Raw genomic sequence first — 16,395 nt, 5'->3', positions numbered from 1 at the left:
AACTTCAGTGACAAAATGTATTGATAGGATCATGTTTGCTGTGAAGACTTAATACAGCCAACTAGAGAGCCTCCAGTAAGTGCTGCGATGCGCTTGTTGAATGCTGAAGACTGCGGCTTATTTGATAACGTACCACAGACTATACGTGAAAAAATTGTAACGGTTATGAGCCGACCCTGGATGGCTTTGCTGTTATATGATTTACATAATGGAAATATGACATTCCAGTGTGGGGGCACCCTCATTTCGAGTCGTAAGTTACTCAGTTAATAATATCATCGGTAATACTAAAATATTTTATAATTTAATCAGGCTATGTACTAACAGCAGCCCATTGTATTGACAGCACACTGTAAGTGTATTTTTAGATTATTCAAATGCACACAATTATTTATTTATTAAATATTTAACAGTTTGTCAGTTCGCTTGGGGGAGCATACATTATCAACTCCTAAAGATTGCCAAAGCTTGAGAGGAAATGAAACCTGTGCACCTTCAGTTGAAGATTTTGAAATTGAAAACGTTTTTGTACATAAGAATTACTCGAAGGAGAAAAACCTTAATGATATAGCGCTTATCAAGCTAAAGGGGAATGCAGCAACCAAATGTACTTAATAGTTAATAGAAAGTAATAATTGATAAATTCTGATTCACTCAACAATTTTTGCATTGCAGCACACATAAGACCCATCTGTTTACCCATAACCAAGAAGATACGAAAAAAGTCCGAATTGCTGACACAGTTGCGAGTAACAGGCTGGGGTAAAACTGAAACTGGGGAATATTCTGATGTCCTACGGGAATCGATTATACGGAAAGTACCCCGAGAAAATTGCGAGCGTGCTTACAACAAAGAATATGACTCATCTATTATTTGTGCTGGAGACACTTTGGGAGATTCTTGCAATGGCGACTCTGGTGGTCCATTGACCTTTGTGGACTATTTCCATCAAAGACAAAGATTTATCCAGTATGGAATTGTCAGCGGTGGTTCACGTAGATGCGGTATCGCAGCTCCAGGTGTATACACCAATGTGAGTAAATTTCTTTCATGGATCGCTGAAAAGATGAACGAATCGTGAATAATATGTCTTGCAATAAATAACTCATAATAAAAGAAAACAATAAATATACTCACTTATTAAAAGAAATTTTGATTTTCACTATAGTATAGATATAAAAACATAAAACATACAAGCAAAGAAGTGTAGATAAATGCGCACTTATACATATATATATATATATATTTATACATATTTTACATTTGCAGTAACAAATTTGTATTCGCTTTGCTGATTAGGTTATCGGTCTTGTTCTAAAGAACTCTGAAATTCCATAATTCTGAGTATATAAAATACAATCTCATAGAAATATTCAGCAGTTTCAAGTCAGGCGTAAATGTGAAATGCCTTCTCTAAGAGACGTTTGCTTTCTGTTGTGTTTAATATCAGCACTTCCATTTATACCAAAGCCTTAAAAAAAAATTTTTTTCCCGGCCGGTAAGATTTCCAAAAGCCCGAAAAAACAAACCAAATGACCTTTCTTTAACTTAAAAAATAAAAATTTTAAAAATGTAAAAAAAAAACCCAATTTTTGCGCCATTGTTAACTAAGACAAAAACTATCCACATGTCTGAGAAAAAGATTGGAGAGACATGGACACTGTATGTCCCACTAATAAAGGATGTCTCAAAATTAATGAAATGTGGCAAAAAGACAAAAAGATAGGGGGGGGGGGGGGGGGGGGGGCGACTTAAACGCATAGAAAGAGTTTACATAAAAAGCTCCCTTTGCCCGAATAGAGATAAGGTTAATATATACATATATATATATATATAAATTTAAAGTTCAAGAATTCAAGTTCCAGTTACAACTGACAGGTTTTTGTTTGCTGCCAGACTCAAATATTAAGTTGCCATCCTTGCTAATAATCTTTGGACTGCAAGTGTTGAGCAAACAGGAATGCGGTAAATTAAATCCGGTGCCACAAACTATAAATGGATACGCTGTAAACTTAATGTCCAGACCATGGATGGCCTTGCTTAAGTCAATTGTATTCGGTTTTGAAAACTTTAGATGTGGTGCTACGCTTATAACGACTCGTAAGATTTTCATATAAATCCAAATGAATTTACAATTAATCTTAAAGCTTTTATCAGGTTTTGTGCTCACAGCTGCGCATTGTGTGGTTAATGTTAATGTGTAAGTTTATTTAAAGAATATTAATATTATAATATAATATTAATATTAGAATAATATTATAACCATGCGCTTTCATTTAATTTTTATCAGTACCTCAGTTCGTTTCGGTGAGCATACATTATCGACATACCGTGACTGCATAAAGTCTAGAGGAAGAGTAATATGTGCACCTCCAGTTGAAGATTTTGAAATTGAACGCGTTTTTGTACATGAGAATTTCTCTTCAATTCTTGGCCTTAATGATATAGCGCTTATCAAACTAAAAAGGAATGCGGAAATCAAGTGTAACTTATCATTAGCAAATAACATTATGTGACAAAAGCTTACTCATGAAATATTTCATTTCATTGCAGTAAACATTAGTCCATCTGTCTTCCCGAGACCAAGGAGCTACAAGAAAAACCCGAAATGCTGACGCAGTTTCGAGTAACAGGCTGGGGTAAAACTGAAACTTTGGCAAGAGCGGATACTTTACAGGAATCGGTTATACGCAAAATACCCCGAGAAAATTGCAGTCGTGCTTACGACAAAGAATATAATTCATCTATTATCTGTGCTGGAGACACTATGGGAGATGCTTGCAATGGCGACTCTGGTGGTCCATTGACCTATGTAGAGTATTTTAATCAAAGAGAAAGATTTGTACAGTTTGGAATTGTCAGCCGTGGTTCAAAACATTGCGGTAATGGATTTCCAGGTGTATACACCAATGTGGGTAAATTTATGTCCTGGATCGCTGAAAAAATAGTCGAACCATAAGTATCGCGTCTTTTTTTTAACAATTGTAACTAAAACTTCAATATATGTACATGAATTTAAAGTAATATTATACTGCTATAGTCGTCTTAAAATAAAAGGTTAATAATAACTATGTTCTGTTTTTGTAAATATAAAACTGTAGACATTAGTTGCTGCATAGCCTTCAGTATATATCTTTGAAGCAAATAAATGCAAAGCTCGTGAATTTCCTAGACTGTGAGTGTGTCCGCTGGTTGATTTAAGCGCTGAGCCTTTGTCAGATTCCAGGTAACAAAGGATAGCGAAGTGATGAAGAAGCCAATGCCTATCGTATGCCAAGAGCAATTATACATATATTACATTAATTAATTTGCTTTTGTAGCTCACCCATAAGTAGAATGGCCTCGGAGGTTTCGTCCTGCCACGCCTTGGACACAGCACAGAGCAGTATGAAGCCGCTGAGCAGACAGAAGGAGCCAATGACAACAGCCAAGGTGATGAGTATGATAACCGGATCGGGTTCCCTCAGTGTCTTGTAGGGAAAGAACGCCTGACAAAGCGAAGACTTACGCGGCTCGATGCTGCAAATTGTGGATAGAAATTTATATAGACAGACTTGCGGATAAAAAGCCACAAGCACGTACCAAGATTGCGCGTAGGAAGGCAAAACCGGGACAGGGAGAGTTCCGCTCTCCATGACGCTGTGCGATGAACTAGCGCTGGTTGGTTCTAAGAAGAAATGCGCTTGGTTTTGGGGTAGTCTGTGAAGCTGGCACTACTTTACTATAAATAAACACACATGAAGGCACCAGCTGACGCGTCGCGTGTCTGATTGGAAGGGAGCGGAATATATATAGTGCTATATATAGATTAAGATCAGGCGCATAGGAAGTGCTGGTTTAGTTGCTTGAAAACGGAACAAGAAAACAATTTGGAGTGCAATGACTTCTATTGCTTCAAATAATTAAAATTGGTTTTTTGTTTAGCAAGAAATTTGGAAATTGGAATGCATACGAATATGCTCGGAGTCTATTAAACTGAGTAAACTCAAAATTTACTTGGCCAGACTTTCACTCACAGTCCGCTATAAACAATTAACAACTTTGTTGCACTTGCCGCAGACGATTCGCACATTATTGCCACATGTGAAGTAGCAAACAATTTCGATGCGAGGCAATGTCCTCAGGCAGCGGCATGTCGTCGCCTTAGTTACATTGTAAAACGTTTTATTGTCGCTGCCAGCTGGCGACGATTTGTTGCCACATGGCACAGACCCAAGCCCCAGGACCAGGCCCAGGCCCAGACTCAGTCAGCCAGCCAGCCAGCCAGGCAGCCGTAAGGTGTGTGGGCGACATTTACTTGACGACAATTGTTATGCTTATCGGAGATGCTTGCTGAATACGAATTTGGTCAACGCTGGTTACTTTGCTATGGCAGCCAATTCGCTGTCGATTAGAGCAGCAAGCTGAGGGCATAGGTGACAACTGGCTGCGAGTTAGTCACATAGATAAACGGAGCTTGCTCATTCTAGGCGCTAGTCTAAGTTTGCTTACCTCAAAAATAAAAAGCAAGTTAAAATGGCCAGCGGCAGCAGCAAATGGGCAAACTTCAGTGCGATTAAATCGAGAGCGCACAATGTGCGTGGCTTGTTGGTTGTTGGAAAGTGGGGAGTGTGGAGTGGGCAGGGAATGTGGAAAATCTTATCGTCGCACAAGAACTCGTTTCATTTTAGTGCCGCAATCAGCGTTGCTCACTTGCAATGGCCGGGCAAATATTTTACTTTTACTCTTTCGTCTGACTTTAGTCTGTTAAGGGCGGGGAGGGGGGCGTTCGGTGCTGGGCAGTTGGCTAATGCGTTGCAAAAAGTGTGCCACAAGCATAAAACGCCCCAAAAAAGACGCTGACGACGAAATCAAACACAAAAGGAAATAAGCCAACAGACACGCGCTTAAGCCAGGCGGCTAAAGGGTGCAAGTCCTGCGTCCTGGCGCTGGCTACAAACGTCAGCAAAGTTAAAATTAAATTAGCGTTTTTATAGCTACACCGGGCACACCCCTTGCTAAACATAAGCATGGGGTATGGTGGCATTAATTAAGAAATCAGCAAATCTTAAATCAAATAACTGCACATTGCACAAATATTTTCAAAATATATGACTTAGTTTTTTCAAATTGTATTTCTGAGAATATATTATGCTGATTTTTAATATTAGTTTTATATGCTATTAGGCATTTTTTACAGAATTTTCAAAATGGATTTGTTGAAAGCTTGCAAATTGTTGTATTTAAAAATTGATTTTCAACATTAGTCAACATCTTAGTATTTTGTTTTTTATAACAACAATTTAATTAAAAGTTCAAAATTATGTATTTCAAGTAGCATTTTAATAAAATTTAATTCTTTCTTTAATTTTTCTTAGTATTTTTTATTTTAATTCATTTTGTAGTCTTACAAAAAAGATTGCGCTTCAACCTTCACTTTTAGTAACAAACGCATCGAATAATGCTGATTAAAATTATATTTATATTTTTAGATATAATTTAAAGTACACAGTATTGATTGTTATAGTTTAAATAATATTTTTTATGCTCTTCAAGGACAATCCAGCGAATTTGTCAGTCGAGGCTGCTGTCCAAGCTACTTAATGCTTGTATACATTTCTGCTTCTTTTATTTTTGGGCTGTCCTGCTGTCTCTTTCTGCTGCTCTCTAAGTCACTGTCACTGGCTTCTACTTAGCCAAATTAAAATTGCGCAGCACTTTTCTTTTTTAGCAGCTACCATTTATGCTTGTTTAAGCAAACGCCGTGTTATCGCCACACTCCGGCTACGGCTACGGCTCCGTCTACGTCTGCATCTTTGACTCAAGTCGAAAGGATAATGCGCGTAATTGTTGTCCGTGCCTGGGCAAAGCTATAAAAAAAAAGCAGAAAACAAACATGAAAAAAAGCATTGTGGCAATAAAAATAAAAAGAGAAAAACTGCGCTTAATCCCTCCACTGTTGCCACTGCTTACAACATTTGCATGCAACGCCATTAAATGTTTGCTTATGCCCCCGCTCAGTTGCCCCTTTGGAGTTGAGTTGAATGCTATTTCAATTGGCCAACGCTGCTGCTCTCAATTTATTATGATTTATTGTATGCAAAAAGCTAATTCCGAAGCGCTTCCTGAGCATTTCAATTCCCCGGACGGGCAAAAGGACATGCAAGCGAGCAAACTGTTTACCCAAGTGCTACAAGTTTTACTCTCTCTCTCTCTCTGCTTGCTCATATCACTCGACACACATCTGTCAATGGGCAACGAGTCACATATGCCACGCCCCATTTGCAATAAAGCCATCAACGCCCGCAGCCAACATTACAGAGTCGAGTGCGGCTTGTGGCCAGCGATGTTCACTGACTGTCACTCAAAAGTAAACATGCCTAGATTACAATAAATACATTAAAGTTGATTAATACGCATTTATTGTTAAATTTATTTGCCTGCAATTAAACACATATCGATATGGCAAGTCACTCTAGGAATTTGTTGAGCTTATAAGATTTTTTATCGATTCTCGTTTGCGGAATTGACATGTAAGTGGGTGGCACTCCATAATGCACATAACATGCTATATCAAAAATATTGCCATAAAATATGTCAAAACAAGCACAAATATACCACAAAATATGCAGAGAGCTCTGCAAGGGAGCAGCTGAGTGACACCAATTGACATGCAGCAGCAGCAGCAGAAAGCCTGGCATAGGTCCATAGGACAAGGCAGCATAATGAAAAATATTTCCATATTGCAAATAAAGTCATTTTGCTATCAAGCCAGCCAGCCAGAGGCCCAGACGCCGACTCAAACTCAAACAAGGCCAAGACAAGACAAGGCAAGACAAGTCTCTGCTGTGCTAACCCTTGTCAAAAATCATGAACGTTACCTGCAAGGCGCAGTTTGTTTTTGCAGCAGCAGCAGCAGCAACAACAACCCGAGCATATTTCAATTTAGCCAGAGCTGTTATCCTGTTGCGAGATGTGCTAGTTAAGTATGCAATTGAGTCAAACTGCTTACAAGCAATCAATATTATATAAATTAGTCTTCAGTTCAGAAGTGCAGACAACACTTTTGCTTGCTTTTTGGTCTAAGTCAGCAAAAGTTTTAAAAAATAAATAAAACTTTTCTCTTTATTTGCAACAAATATTAATTTTTATTTTGAGTTGATAAATTTCACTATCAAGTTATATTTAGAGCATTTGCAACGCTTCTAGTAAATTCGTTCTTTGATTTTTATTTTGATTAAAACATTTATAATTTTTAATGCTTTCATGCTTTTAATCTAATAAAGTTTGCTTTCATAAAAATTATTCAAGTCAGAAAATAAAGCGTATTTTTTTAAAATAATTTATATTTTATTTTTTTTATACTTTAACAATGAAAATAAAAACAATCTGGCTAAATCAATTAAAACTTAATTTATTATAATATATTGCTTATAAATAAGAGTGAAGAGTAAACTACGCCTCATGCTGATTTATTTAATTAAGCATTTTTAGTATTCGCTGAGCTGCCCTCGCTGTCTTCGCTTTACTTGGGCTGCTGCTGTTTTTTATTGTTGTTGCCCGAGTCGTGCTAAAAGTTTATGCAAATTCATTTTAAGTTTCAAGTTTGGTCCTGCCCTGGCCATAGCTGCTGCTGCATCCATCGCTGCTCAGCGTCCTTGTCGTCGTCGTCATCAGCTCAACAACATTATTATTATTATTATGCCTGATGTCTTGCTCAGGTTTAGGTTGAGGTTGAGGTTGAGTCTAAGGTTCGAGCGACCTCTTGGCCTTAACATGCTGTTGCTTGTTGTCTTTGCATGCTGCATACATGGGAGGCAGCTGGGGGGTTGAGCATAAGGCCTTGGCTTTTGGGCACATTGCCATGCACAATTGTTGCACTTGCAACGTTGCTGTTGCTGTTGTTGTATCCGCAAGTGTCGGCATTCGTAATATTACAATTATTACGTTGATGTGCGCTGTTTCACTTTGTGGCTGCCACTATTGCCCCCATTTGGGGCGTGTCATCAGCAATCTCTTGCTTTGGGGCGCGCGTCGTCGTCGTCGCCGTCGCGTCTGTACTCCTGTTTGCATATTTGCGGTCAGCATGCGGTTGTCGAGTCATGAGTCAGTTTGCCGTGTGCGCTGTTTGTTGTTTCGCTTGCATAGCCTGTAGTTTGTGGTGTTGCAAGTTTGCTGAGTGCACACCGTATTGCTGTTGCTGTTGCTTTTGCTGTTGCCGTGGCAGTGGCAGTTGCAATGTGCATTGTTGTGCAACGTGGCGTATACGCAATTTGCCATATTGGTCAATATTATGCCAAGTTACGCGCAATTTCGTGGTCCGTGGTTTTCATTAGCTTTGACCCGACTCGGCCAGCTATTGATACTAAAGTCAGCACAGTGAGTCTTAAGCATATGCACACACCCACCCACCCAACCACGCACTGTACAAGAAACAACACTCAAGCTTAATTATCGTAGCTGGCTCAGCAGGCAGTACACTTAGCGAAAACGTTGCTCATTTTGTGTGCAGTAAAACAAAAGCAAACATTTAATATTTAATAATTGATAATAAGTTAGTGAGAAATTAAATTAAACAAATTCAATGCAATTAAAACACTCATAACATTTTTATAATGAAAAATATTTTATTTTATTTTTAATTTTGAGTAAAGTTTTGTTTATAAATATATAACAAATCTGCTTCGAATTTGAAACAAATGTTCATAGCATTTGGAGTTTGTGTTGTTGTATTAATTTAAATTGCTCTGATAAACTAATTGAATGTAAATATAATGAAAATGAACATTGAACATATTGAGTAACATATTTTTTTTAACAGAATTTTAGGGCTAAATAAATTTTTATTTTTTTTAAATATAAACGAACAGTCATGAATTTAGGCCAAGTGTAACAATTTGTTTGTGAGCTAACAATCAAGCAAACAGCTGTTGACTGATCTGCTGTGACAAGTGGCATGTGGCAAGCGGCAAGCTTTCAATGTTGATTGTCAGTGCACTTGAATTTAGTGCAAACACACACACACACACACATGCAAACCCGCAGCCTTCAATTGCAATTAGTTAGTTAGCTGCTCGCTATGCTGACAGCTTGTCAGTGGAAGCTTCGATTTGCTGCCGCTGCAGCTGCAGCAGCAACATCTATTGTGGCAAGAGCAAACATGGAAACAGCATTTATGCAACAATATGCTTGATTTTTTTTTAATTACAACTACGAATGCGTTTAAACTTTTGTCGACTAGCACCAAACAATGACCAGGCCACTTGAGACTTGTGCTCATTGTTTAAATGGGGGCACCTGGGGAGCGGCTCCCTCTTTCGCACGTGCAACCCTTTGGCTGCAAAAAACTTGATTAAATTTCACTGCTGTGGAGCGGCGGTGCGGGGCGCGGGGCGCACTTGAGGCAGCTTCAAGCATAAGGCATGCTCGCTTAATTTCCAACTCTCAAAGTCTAAGCCGTAACAAGAGCCAATTCAATAAAAAATTAAAAATGAAGGCAAGCGCCAGCAGGAGCAAGGATATAAGCCAACCGCCAGCAGCCACAAGGATGCAGCACAATCGCAGGCGAACCGGGCAAATAAACTTGAAGAAAATTAAAAGTGGCAACCAAGCGGCTCCATCTGCGTCCCTTCCCCAGCCCCAGCGCCAACAGAGAGCTCAACTGAAGTTGGCAGCCAAGTTTTTATTTGTGGGCTTGGAGGGGTTGGAGCTGAGCAAACGTATCGACTTAATTGAACAAATCGCAGTAAACGAGCCGTAAATTTTTAATATGTTTCGGTTTGCGTAAATAAAAGCTGACGCACTTTAGCTTCCTAAATCAAATCGGAAATGTAGCCCAAGCAAATTAATAAATTAAATAAACCAAAATTCAAGCAAAACACAAAGCGTAACAAGCAAATAAACAAACAACCAAGCACCAAGAACGTTGGCAAAGTCCATTTAATTAGCCAGCGCCGCTGCTGCTGCTGCCACAGCCACTGCCACAGCCACGTCCACTTTTTACTTAATTACTTGTGGCACTCGCAACATTTTGAGTGATTAAAATGCCCGCAGCTTGGACGACCTCACGACCAGCTTGGCTCAACTTTAAGCTTTGACATTGCCACAATAATATTTTCTTTGCCCAGTCTAGCGCAAGTCGATGTGTCTGCATCCTTGTTTACTCCTTCGCTTGCTCCACTTGCTTCCACTTTGAGCCTCACAGTCTGCCAGACGCCGATTTCAGTTTTGTTTATATTTTGCATAGCTAAAAAACGAACAGCAAAACAAGCAACGTGATCATCTCTAAGTTGCGCGTTTGAAGTCACTGAACTACCAAACGCACTTCCTACAATCGGATCTATATATAGCACTACAATATTGTTCTTCCAATCAGACACGCGACGCGTCAGCTGGTGCCTTCATGTGTGTTTATTTATAGTAAAGTAGTGCCAGCTTCACGGACTACCCCAAAACCAAGCGCATTTCTTCTTAGAACCAACCAGCGCTAGTTCATCGCACAGCGTCATGGAGAGCGGAACTCTCCCTGTCCCGGTTTTGCCTTCCTACGCGCAATCTTGGTACGTGCTCGTGGCTCTTTATCCGCAAGTCTGTCTATATAAATTTCTATCTACAATTTGCAGCATCGAGCCGCGAAAGTCTTCGCTTTGTCAGGCGTTCTTTCCCTACAAGACACTGAGGGAACCCGATCCGGTTATCATACTCATCACCTTGGCTGTTGTCATTGGCTCCTTCTGTCTGCTCAGCGGCTTCATATTGCTCTGTGCTGTGTCCAAGGCGTGGCAGGACGAAACCTCCGAGGCCATTCTACTTATGGGTGAGCTACAAAAGCAAATTAATTAATGTAATATATGTATAATTGCTCTTGGCATACGATAGGCATTGGCTTCTTCATCACTTCGCTATCCTTTGTTACCTGGAATCTGACAAAGGCTCAGCGCTTAAATCAACCAGCGGACACACTCACAGTCTAGGAAATTCACGAGCTTTGCATTTATTACCTTCAAAGATATATACTGAAGGCAATGGAGCAACCAATGTCTACAGTTTTATATTTACAAAAACAGAACATAGTTATTATAAACCTTTTATTTTAAGACGGCTATAGCAGTATAATATTACTTTAAATTCATGTACATATATTGAAGTTTTAGTTACAATTGTTAAAAAAAAGACGCGATACTTATGGTTCGACTATTTTTTCAGCGATCCAGGACATAAATTTACCCACATTGGTGTATACACCTGGAAATCCATTACCGCAATGTTTTGAACCACGGCTGACAATTCCAAACTGTACAAATCTTTGTCTTTGATTAAAATACTCTACATAGGTCAATGGACCACCAGAGTCGCCATTGCAAGCATCTCCCATAGTGTCTCCAGCACAGATAATAGATGAATTATATTCTTTGTCGTAAGCACGACTGCAATTTTCTCGGGGTATTTTGCGTATAACCGATTCCTGTAAAGTATCCGCTCTTGCCAAAGTTTCAGTTTTTCCCCAGCCTGTTACTCGAAACTGCGTCAGCATTTCGGGTTTTTCTTGTAGCTCCTTGGTCACGGGAAGACAGATGGGACTAATGTTTACTGCAATGAAATAAAATATTTCATGAGTAAGCTTTTGTCAAATAATGTTATTTGCTACTGATAAGTTACACTTGATTTCCGCATTCCTTTTTAGTTTGATAAGCGCTATATCATTAAGGCCAAGAATTGAGGAGAAATTCTCATGTACAAAAACGCGTTCAATTTCAAAATCTTCAACTGGAGGTGCACATATTACTCTTCCTCTAGACTTTATGCAGTCACGGTATGTCGATAATGTATGCTCACCGAAACGAACTGAGGTACTGATAAAAATTAAATGAAAGCGCATGGTTATAATAAACAAAGTATATTAATATTATATTTAATTTTAATATTAATATTCTTTAAATAAACTTACACATTAACATTAACCACACAATGCGCAAAGATTCATTGCAAATCTTTTCATATATTTTTAAAAAGATTAATTGTAAACTTGTCATTTGGATTTATATGAAAATCTTACGAGTCGTTATAAGCGTAGCACCACATCTAAAGTTTTCAAAACCGAATACAATTGACTTAAGCAAGGCCATCCATGGTCTGGACATTAAGTTTACAGCGTATCCATTTATAGTTTGTGGCACCGGCTTTAATTTACCGCATTCCTGTTTGCTCAACACTTGCAGTCCAAGACTTTCTTTGGTGATGATTGGTTTACGAGTTGGCTGGATTAAGTCTTCGCAGCAAACAAAACCCTGTCAGTGTATACTGGAACTTGAAATTCTTGAACTTAAATTTTATATATATATATATATGTATATATTAACCTTATCTCTATTCGGGCAAAGGGAGCTTTTTATGTAAACTCTTTCTATGCGTTTAAGTCGTATCTTTTGTCCTTTTTGCCACATTTTCATAATTTTGGGACATCCATTAGTGGGCATACAGTGTCCATGTCTTCCATCTTTTCTCAGACATGCTGGATAGTTTTTGTCTAGTTAAACAATGCAATGGTTTTTTACATTTTAATATAGTTAAAGAAGTATGTGTTCGCTTGATCTTACGCCGAATTTTAGCTGTATATAAGTGGAAGTGCTGATATTAAACACAACACAAAGCAAACGTCTCTTAGAGAAGGCATTTCACATTTACGCCTGACTTGAAACTGCTGAATATTTCTATGAGATTGTATTTTATATACTCAGAATTATGGAATTTCAGAGTTCTTTAGAACAAGACCGATAACCTAATCAGCAAAGCGAATACAAATTTGTTACTGCAAATGTATAATATGTATAAATATATATATATGTATATATATATATATATATATATTATTATATATATATGTATATATATATTATAAATTATATATATTTGTATAAGTGCGCATTTATCTACACTTCTTTGCTTGTATGTTTTATGTTTTTATATCTATACTATAGTGAAAATCAAAATTTCTTTTAATAAGTGCGTATATTTATTGCTTGTATACCATACATGTTTTCTTTTATTATGAGTTATTTATTGCAAGACATATTATTCACGATTCGTTCATCTTTTCAGCGATCCATGAAAGAAATTTACTCACATTGGTGTATACACCTGGAGCTGCGCTACCGCATCTACGTGCACCACCGCTGACAATTCCATACTGGATAAATCTTTGTCTTTGATGGAAATAGTCCACAAAGGTCAATGGACCACCAGAGTCGCCATTGCAAGAATCTCCCAAAGTGTCTCCAGCACAAATAATAGATGAGTCATATTCTTTGTTGTAAGCACGCTCGCAATTTTCTCGGGGTACTTTCCGTATAATCGATTCCCGTAGGACATCAGAATATTCCCCAGTTTCAGTTTTACCCCAGCCTGTTACTCGCAACTGTGTCAGCAATTCGGACTTTTCTCGTATCTTCTTGGTTATGGGTAAACAGATGGGTCTTATGTGTGCTGCAATGCAAAAATTGTTGAGTGAATCAGAATTTATCAATTATTACTTTCTATTAACTATTAAGTACATTTGGTTGCTGCATTCCCCTTTAGCTTGATAAGCGCTATATCATTAAGGGTTTTCTCCTTCGAGTAATTCTTATGTACAAAAACGTTTTCAATTTCAAAATCTTCAACTGGAGGTGCACAGGTTTCATTTCCTCTCAAGCGTTGGCAATCTTCAGTAGTTGATATTGTATGCTCTCCCAAGCGGACTTTGAAACTGTTTAGTATTAAATGCAAAATAATTGTGTGCATTTGGATAATCTAAAAATACACTTACAGTGGGCTGTCAATACAATGGGCTGCTGTTAGTACATAGCCTAATTAAATTATAAAATATTTTAGTATTAATGATGCTATTATTAACTGACTAACTTACGGCTCGAAATGAGGGTGCCACCACATTTGAGTGCTAGAGTTCCAGGACTTTTTTCATAAAACAGCAAAGCCATCCAGGGTCGGCTCATAACATTTACTTGGTATCCATTTATAGTCAGTGGCACGTTCCCAAATGAACCGCAGCCTTCAACATCCAACAATCGCAGCACAGGACTTGGAGTTGCAGTTGCATTTGTAGTTGTTGTTGTATTTGGCTGTATAAGGTCTTCACAGCAAGCATAGAACTAACAATAGACTTTACAGTTTTCTATATTCCTTAGAAAAATTTAAATCATTTTTACCTTTTTTCTCTTAGGACACTGGGAGTTACTTATATAGGTTTTTGTTGCATTATCCGATTGTTTTCCCTCTACTTCGGATATTCTTGGACACTCAGTAATGGGTATACAATGACCTTGCCTTCCATCTCTTCTTGTACATGCCGGATAGCTATTTTCTAGTTTGTAGTTAAAAAATATTCAATATTAATTGAACTTTCACTCGTTTTCGATTTAACTAACGCGTGATTTGAGCTTTAAGGAGTTGAAGTGCTGATATTAAGCACAACACAAAGCAAACGCCTCTTAGAGAAGTCATTTCACAACGAAACTTGCCTTGAAACTGCAAAATTCTTTTATAATATCAAAAATTTATATACTCACAATTGTTTGTTTTATGATAATACGAAATTCTTAGCGCACAGCTTTACTTCCTGAAACTTATATGTGGATTATATAATTGTATGATAAGCTTTGCAGCAAGCATTAAAAAAGCAACATTTAAACATTTTTTCACTTTATTGCAAATACTTATGCAGATAAAAGCAAAGTTTGCGGAAATGAAACTTTACAGAATTTATATTGTTCATAGCTCGTTATGTAGAGTATTGTGAGAAACAGAATTAGCTGATTTTTAGCATTTATTATTTTAAGCAACCCATGGAATTCATGATTCGGCCATTTTTGCAGCGATCCATGAAAGAAATTTACTCACATTGGTGTATACACCTGGAGCTGCGTTACCGCATCTATGTGAACCACCGCTGACAATTCCATACAGGATGAATCTTTGTCTTTGATGGAAATAGGCCACATCGGTCAATGGACCACCAGAGTCGCCATTACAAGAATCTCCCAAATGGTCCCCAGCACAAATAATAGATGAGTCATATTCTTTGTTGTAAGCACGCTCGCAATTTTCTCGGGGAACTTTGGGTACATTCGATTCCATAAGGCTATCGGAATATTCTGCAGATTCAGTTTTTCCCCAGCCTGTTACCTTAAACTGTGGCAGTGTTTTGGGCTCTTCTTGCAGCTCCTGGGTTATGGGTAGACAGATGGGTTTTATGTGTACTGCAATGCAAAAATTGTTGGGTGAATCAGAATTTGTCAATTATGAATACAATGTATAGCTTACACTTGGTTGCTGCATACCCCTTTAGCTTGATAAGCGCTATATCATTAAGATCTTTTTCGCTCGAGTAATTCTCATGTTTAAAAACGTGTTCAATTTCAAAATCTTCAACTGGAGGTGCACAGAGTTGCCTTCCTTTCAAGCGTTGGCAATCTTCAGTAGTTGATAATGTATGCTCTCCCAAGCGGACTTTGAAACTGTTTAGTATTAAATGCAAAATAATTGTGTGCATTTGGATAATCTAAAAATACACTTACAGTGTGCTGTCAATACAATGGGCTGCTGTTAGTACATAGCCTAATTAAATTATAAAATATTTTAGTATTAATGATAGAATTATTTACTGACTAACTTACGACTCGAAATGAGGGTGCCACCACATTTGAATGTTAGAGTTCCAGGACTTATTTCATATAACAGCAAAGCCATCCAGGGTCGGCTCATAACATTTACTTGATCTCCTTTTGTAGTCTGCGGCACGTTATCAAATGAGCCGCAGTCTTCAACATCCAACAATTGTAACCCACGATTTAGTGTTGACACTGGAGGTGCAGTTTTAGTTGTTGTTGTATTTGGCTGTATAAGGTCTTCACAGCAAACATAGAACTAACAATAGACTTTACAGTTTGCTATATTCCCTTAGGAAAAATATAAATCATATTTACCTTTTCTTCTCTTAGGACAATGGGAGTTATTTATATAGGTTTTTGTTGCCTTATCCATGCGTCTTGTCGCGTGCTTTTAGCACCGCGTCGTATATTCTTGGACACTCATTAGTGGGTATACAGTGACCTTGCCTTCCATCTCTTCTTGTACATGCTGGATAGTTATTTTCTAATTTGTGGGTATATAAACTTCAATATTATTTAAACTTTCACTCGTTTTCGATTTAACTAACGCGTGATTTGAGCTTTAAGGAGTTGAAGTGCTGATATTAAGCACAACACAAAGCAAACGCCTCTTAGAGAAGGCATCTCACATCCAAGCCTGTCTTAAAACTGCTGAATATTTCTATGAGATTGTCTTTTATATACTCCGAATTATGGAAATTCAGAGTTCTTTAGAACAAGACCGATAACCTAATCAGCAAAGCGAATAAA

At 37.9% G+C, this 16,395-nt stretch overlaps 5 protein-coding genes and 1 long non-coding RNA gene across 6 annotated transcripts; 2 read left to right on the top strand and 4 right to left on the bottom strand.

Moving 5' to 3' along the window:
• Positions 1-1,947: 1,947 nt before the first annotated feature.
• On the top strand, positions 1,948-2,860 carry LOC108594825 (serine protease grass-like). Its single transcript, XM_033293147.1, has 4 exons — positions 1,948-2,101; positions 2,159-2,201; positions 2,292-2,485; positions 2,555-2,860. The coding sequence occupies exons 1-4, from the start codon at positions 2,017-2,019 to the stop codon at positions 2,614-2,616; spliced, it is 384 nt and encodes a 127-aa protein (XP_033149038.1). The 5' UTR covers positions 1,948-2,016; the 3' UTR covers positions 2,617-2,860.
• A 265-nt stretch (positions 2,861-3,125) lies between these two features.
• Positions 3,126-3,636, bottom strand: LOC108594826. The gene is made up of 3 exons (XM_017979964.1): positions 3,584-3,636; positions 3,327-3,520; positions 3,126-3,264 (listed from the first exon to the last, which is right to left on the bottom strand). Exons 1-3 carry the CDS (start codon positions 3,634-3,636, stop codon positions 3,170-3,172), a joined length of 342 nt encoding a protein of 113 aa, XP_017835453.1. The 3' UTR covers positions 3,126-3,169.
• A 6,822-nt stretch (positions 3,637-10,458) lies between these two features.
• LOC108594827 lies at positions 10,459-10,953 on the top strand. The gene is made up of 3 exons (XM_017979965.1): positions 10,459-10,539; positions 10,603-10,796; positions 10,859-10,953. Exons 1-3 carry the CDS (start codon positions 10,487-10,489, stop codon positions 10,951-10,953), a joined length of 342 nt encoding a protein of 113 aa, XP_017835454.1. The 5' UTR covers positions 10,459-10,486.
• Positions 10,954-11,082: 129 nt separating this feature from the next.
• LOC108597603 (serine protease grass-like) lies at positions 11,083-11,947 on the bottom strand (the record flags this gene model as incomplete). Its single annotated transcript, XM_033293191.1, has 3 exons — positions 11,083-11,569; positions 11,639-11,832; positions 11,928-11,947. Coding segments are annotated over 3 exons (621 nt in total), but the record flags the coding sequence as incomplete, so codon positions are not given.
• Positions 11,948-12,034: 87 nt separating this feature from the next.
• On the bottom strand, positions 12,035-12,665 carry LOC117134695. Its single transcript, XR_004458798.1, has 3 exons — positions 12,577-12,665; positions 12,340-12,506; positions 12,035-12,267 (listed from the first exon to the last, which is right to left on the bottom strand). It is a non-coding gene; the product is annotated as an uncharacterized LOC117134695 (long non-coding RNA).
• A 324-nt stretch (positions 12,666-12,989) lies between these two features.
• Positions 12,990-16,281, bottom strand: LOC108594828 (transmembrane protease serine 9). Its single transcript, XM_033293314.1, has 12 exons — positions 16,194-16,281; positions 15,963-16,129; positions 15,652-15,902; positions 15,553-15,592; positions 15,299-15,492; positions 14,831-15,234; positions 14,404-14,503; positions 14,185-14,339; positions 13,884-14,127; positions 13,785-13,824; positions 13,531-13,724; positions 12,990-13,462 (listed from the first exon to the last, which is right to left on the bottom strand). The coding sequence occupies exons 2-12, from the start codon at positions 16,016-16,018 to the stop codon at positions 13,056-13,058; spliced, it is 2,085 nt and encodes a 694-aa protein (XP_033149205.1). The 5' UTR covers positions 16,019-16,129; positions 16,194-16,281; the 3' UTR covers positions 12,990-13,055.
• Positions 16,282-16,395: the final 114 nt, after the last annotated feature.

The sequence above is a fragment of the Drosophila busckii genome, chromosome 2R, assembly GCF_011750605.1.
Source record: "Drosophila busckii strain San Diego stock center, stock number 13000-0081.31 chromosome 2R, ASM1175060v1, whole genome shotgun sequence".
Lineage (NCBI taxonomy): Eukaryota > Metazoa > Arthropoda > Insecta > Diptera > Drosophilidae > Drosophila > Drosophila busckii.
This window is presented reverse-complemented; position numbering and strand designations above follow the sequence as displayed.

Bases quoted from the DNA above. Each gene is read 5' to 3' on its own strand.
- LOC108594825 (XM_033293147.1), top strand. From the start codon at position 2,017: ATGTCCAGACCATGGATGGCCTTGCTTAAGTCAATTGTATTCGGTTTT. The intron at 2,102-2,158 runs GTAAGATTTTCA...AGCTTTTATCAG, and splicing joins TGCTACGCTTATAACGACTC to GTTTTGTGCTCACAGCTGCG. The intron at 2,202-2,291 runs GTAAGTTTATTT...AATTTTTATCAG, and splicing joins TGTGTGGTTAATGTTAATGT to TACCTCAGTTCGTTTCGGTG.
- LOC108594826 (XM_017979964.1), bottom strand. From the start codon at position 3,636: ATGGAGAGCGGAACTCTCCCTGTCCCGGTTTTGCCTTCCTACGCGCAA. The intron at 3,521-3,583 runs GTACGTGCTTGT...CACAATTTGCAG, and splicing joins CCTTCCTACGCGCAATCTTG to CATCGAGCCGCGTAAGTCTT. The intron at 3,265-3,326 runs GTGAGCTACAAA...GGCATACGATAG, and splicing joins CGAGGCCATTCTACTTATGG to GCATTGGCTTCTTCATCACT.
- LOC108594827 (XM_017979965.1), top strand. From the start codon at position 10,487: ATGGAGAGCGGAACTCTCCCTGTCCCGGTTTTGCCTTCCTACGCGCAA. The intron at 10,540-10,602 runs GTACGTGCTCGT...TACAATTTGCAG, and splicing joins CCTTCCTACGCGCAATCTTG to CATCGAGCCGCGAAAGTCTT. The intron at 10,797-10,858 runs GTGAGCTACAAA...GGCATACGATAG, and splicing joins CGAGGCCATTCTACTTATGG to GCATTGGCTTCTTCATCACT.
- LOC108594828 (XM_033293314.1), bottom strand. From the start codon at position 16,018: ATGGATAAGGCAACAAAAACCTATATAAATAACTCCCATTGTCCTAAG. The intron at 14,128-14,184 runs GTAAAAATGATT...GTCTATTGTTAG, and splicing joins AGTGTCCTAAGAGAAAAAAG to TTCTATGCTTGCTGTGAAGA. The intron at 13,463-13,530 runs GTACTTAATAGT...TTTGCATTGCAG, and splicing joins GGGGAATGCAGCAACCAAAT to CACACATAAGACCCATCTGT.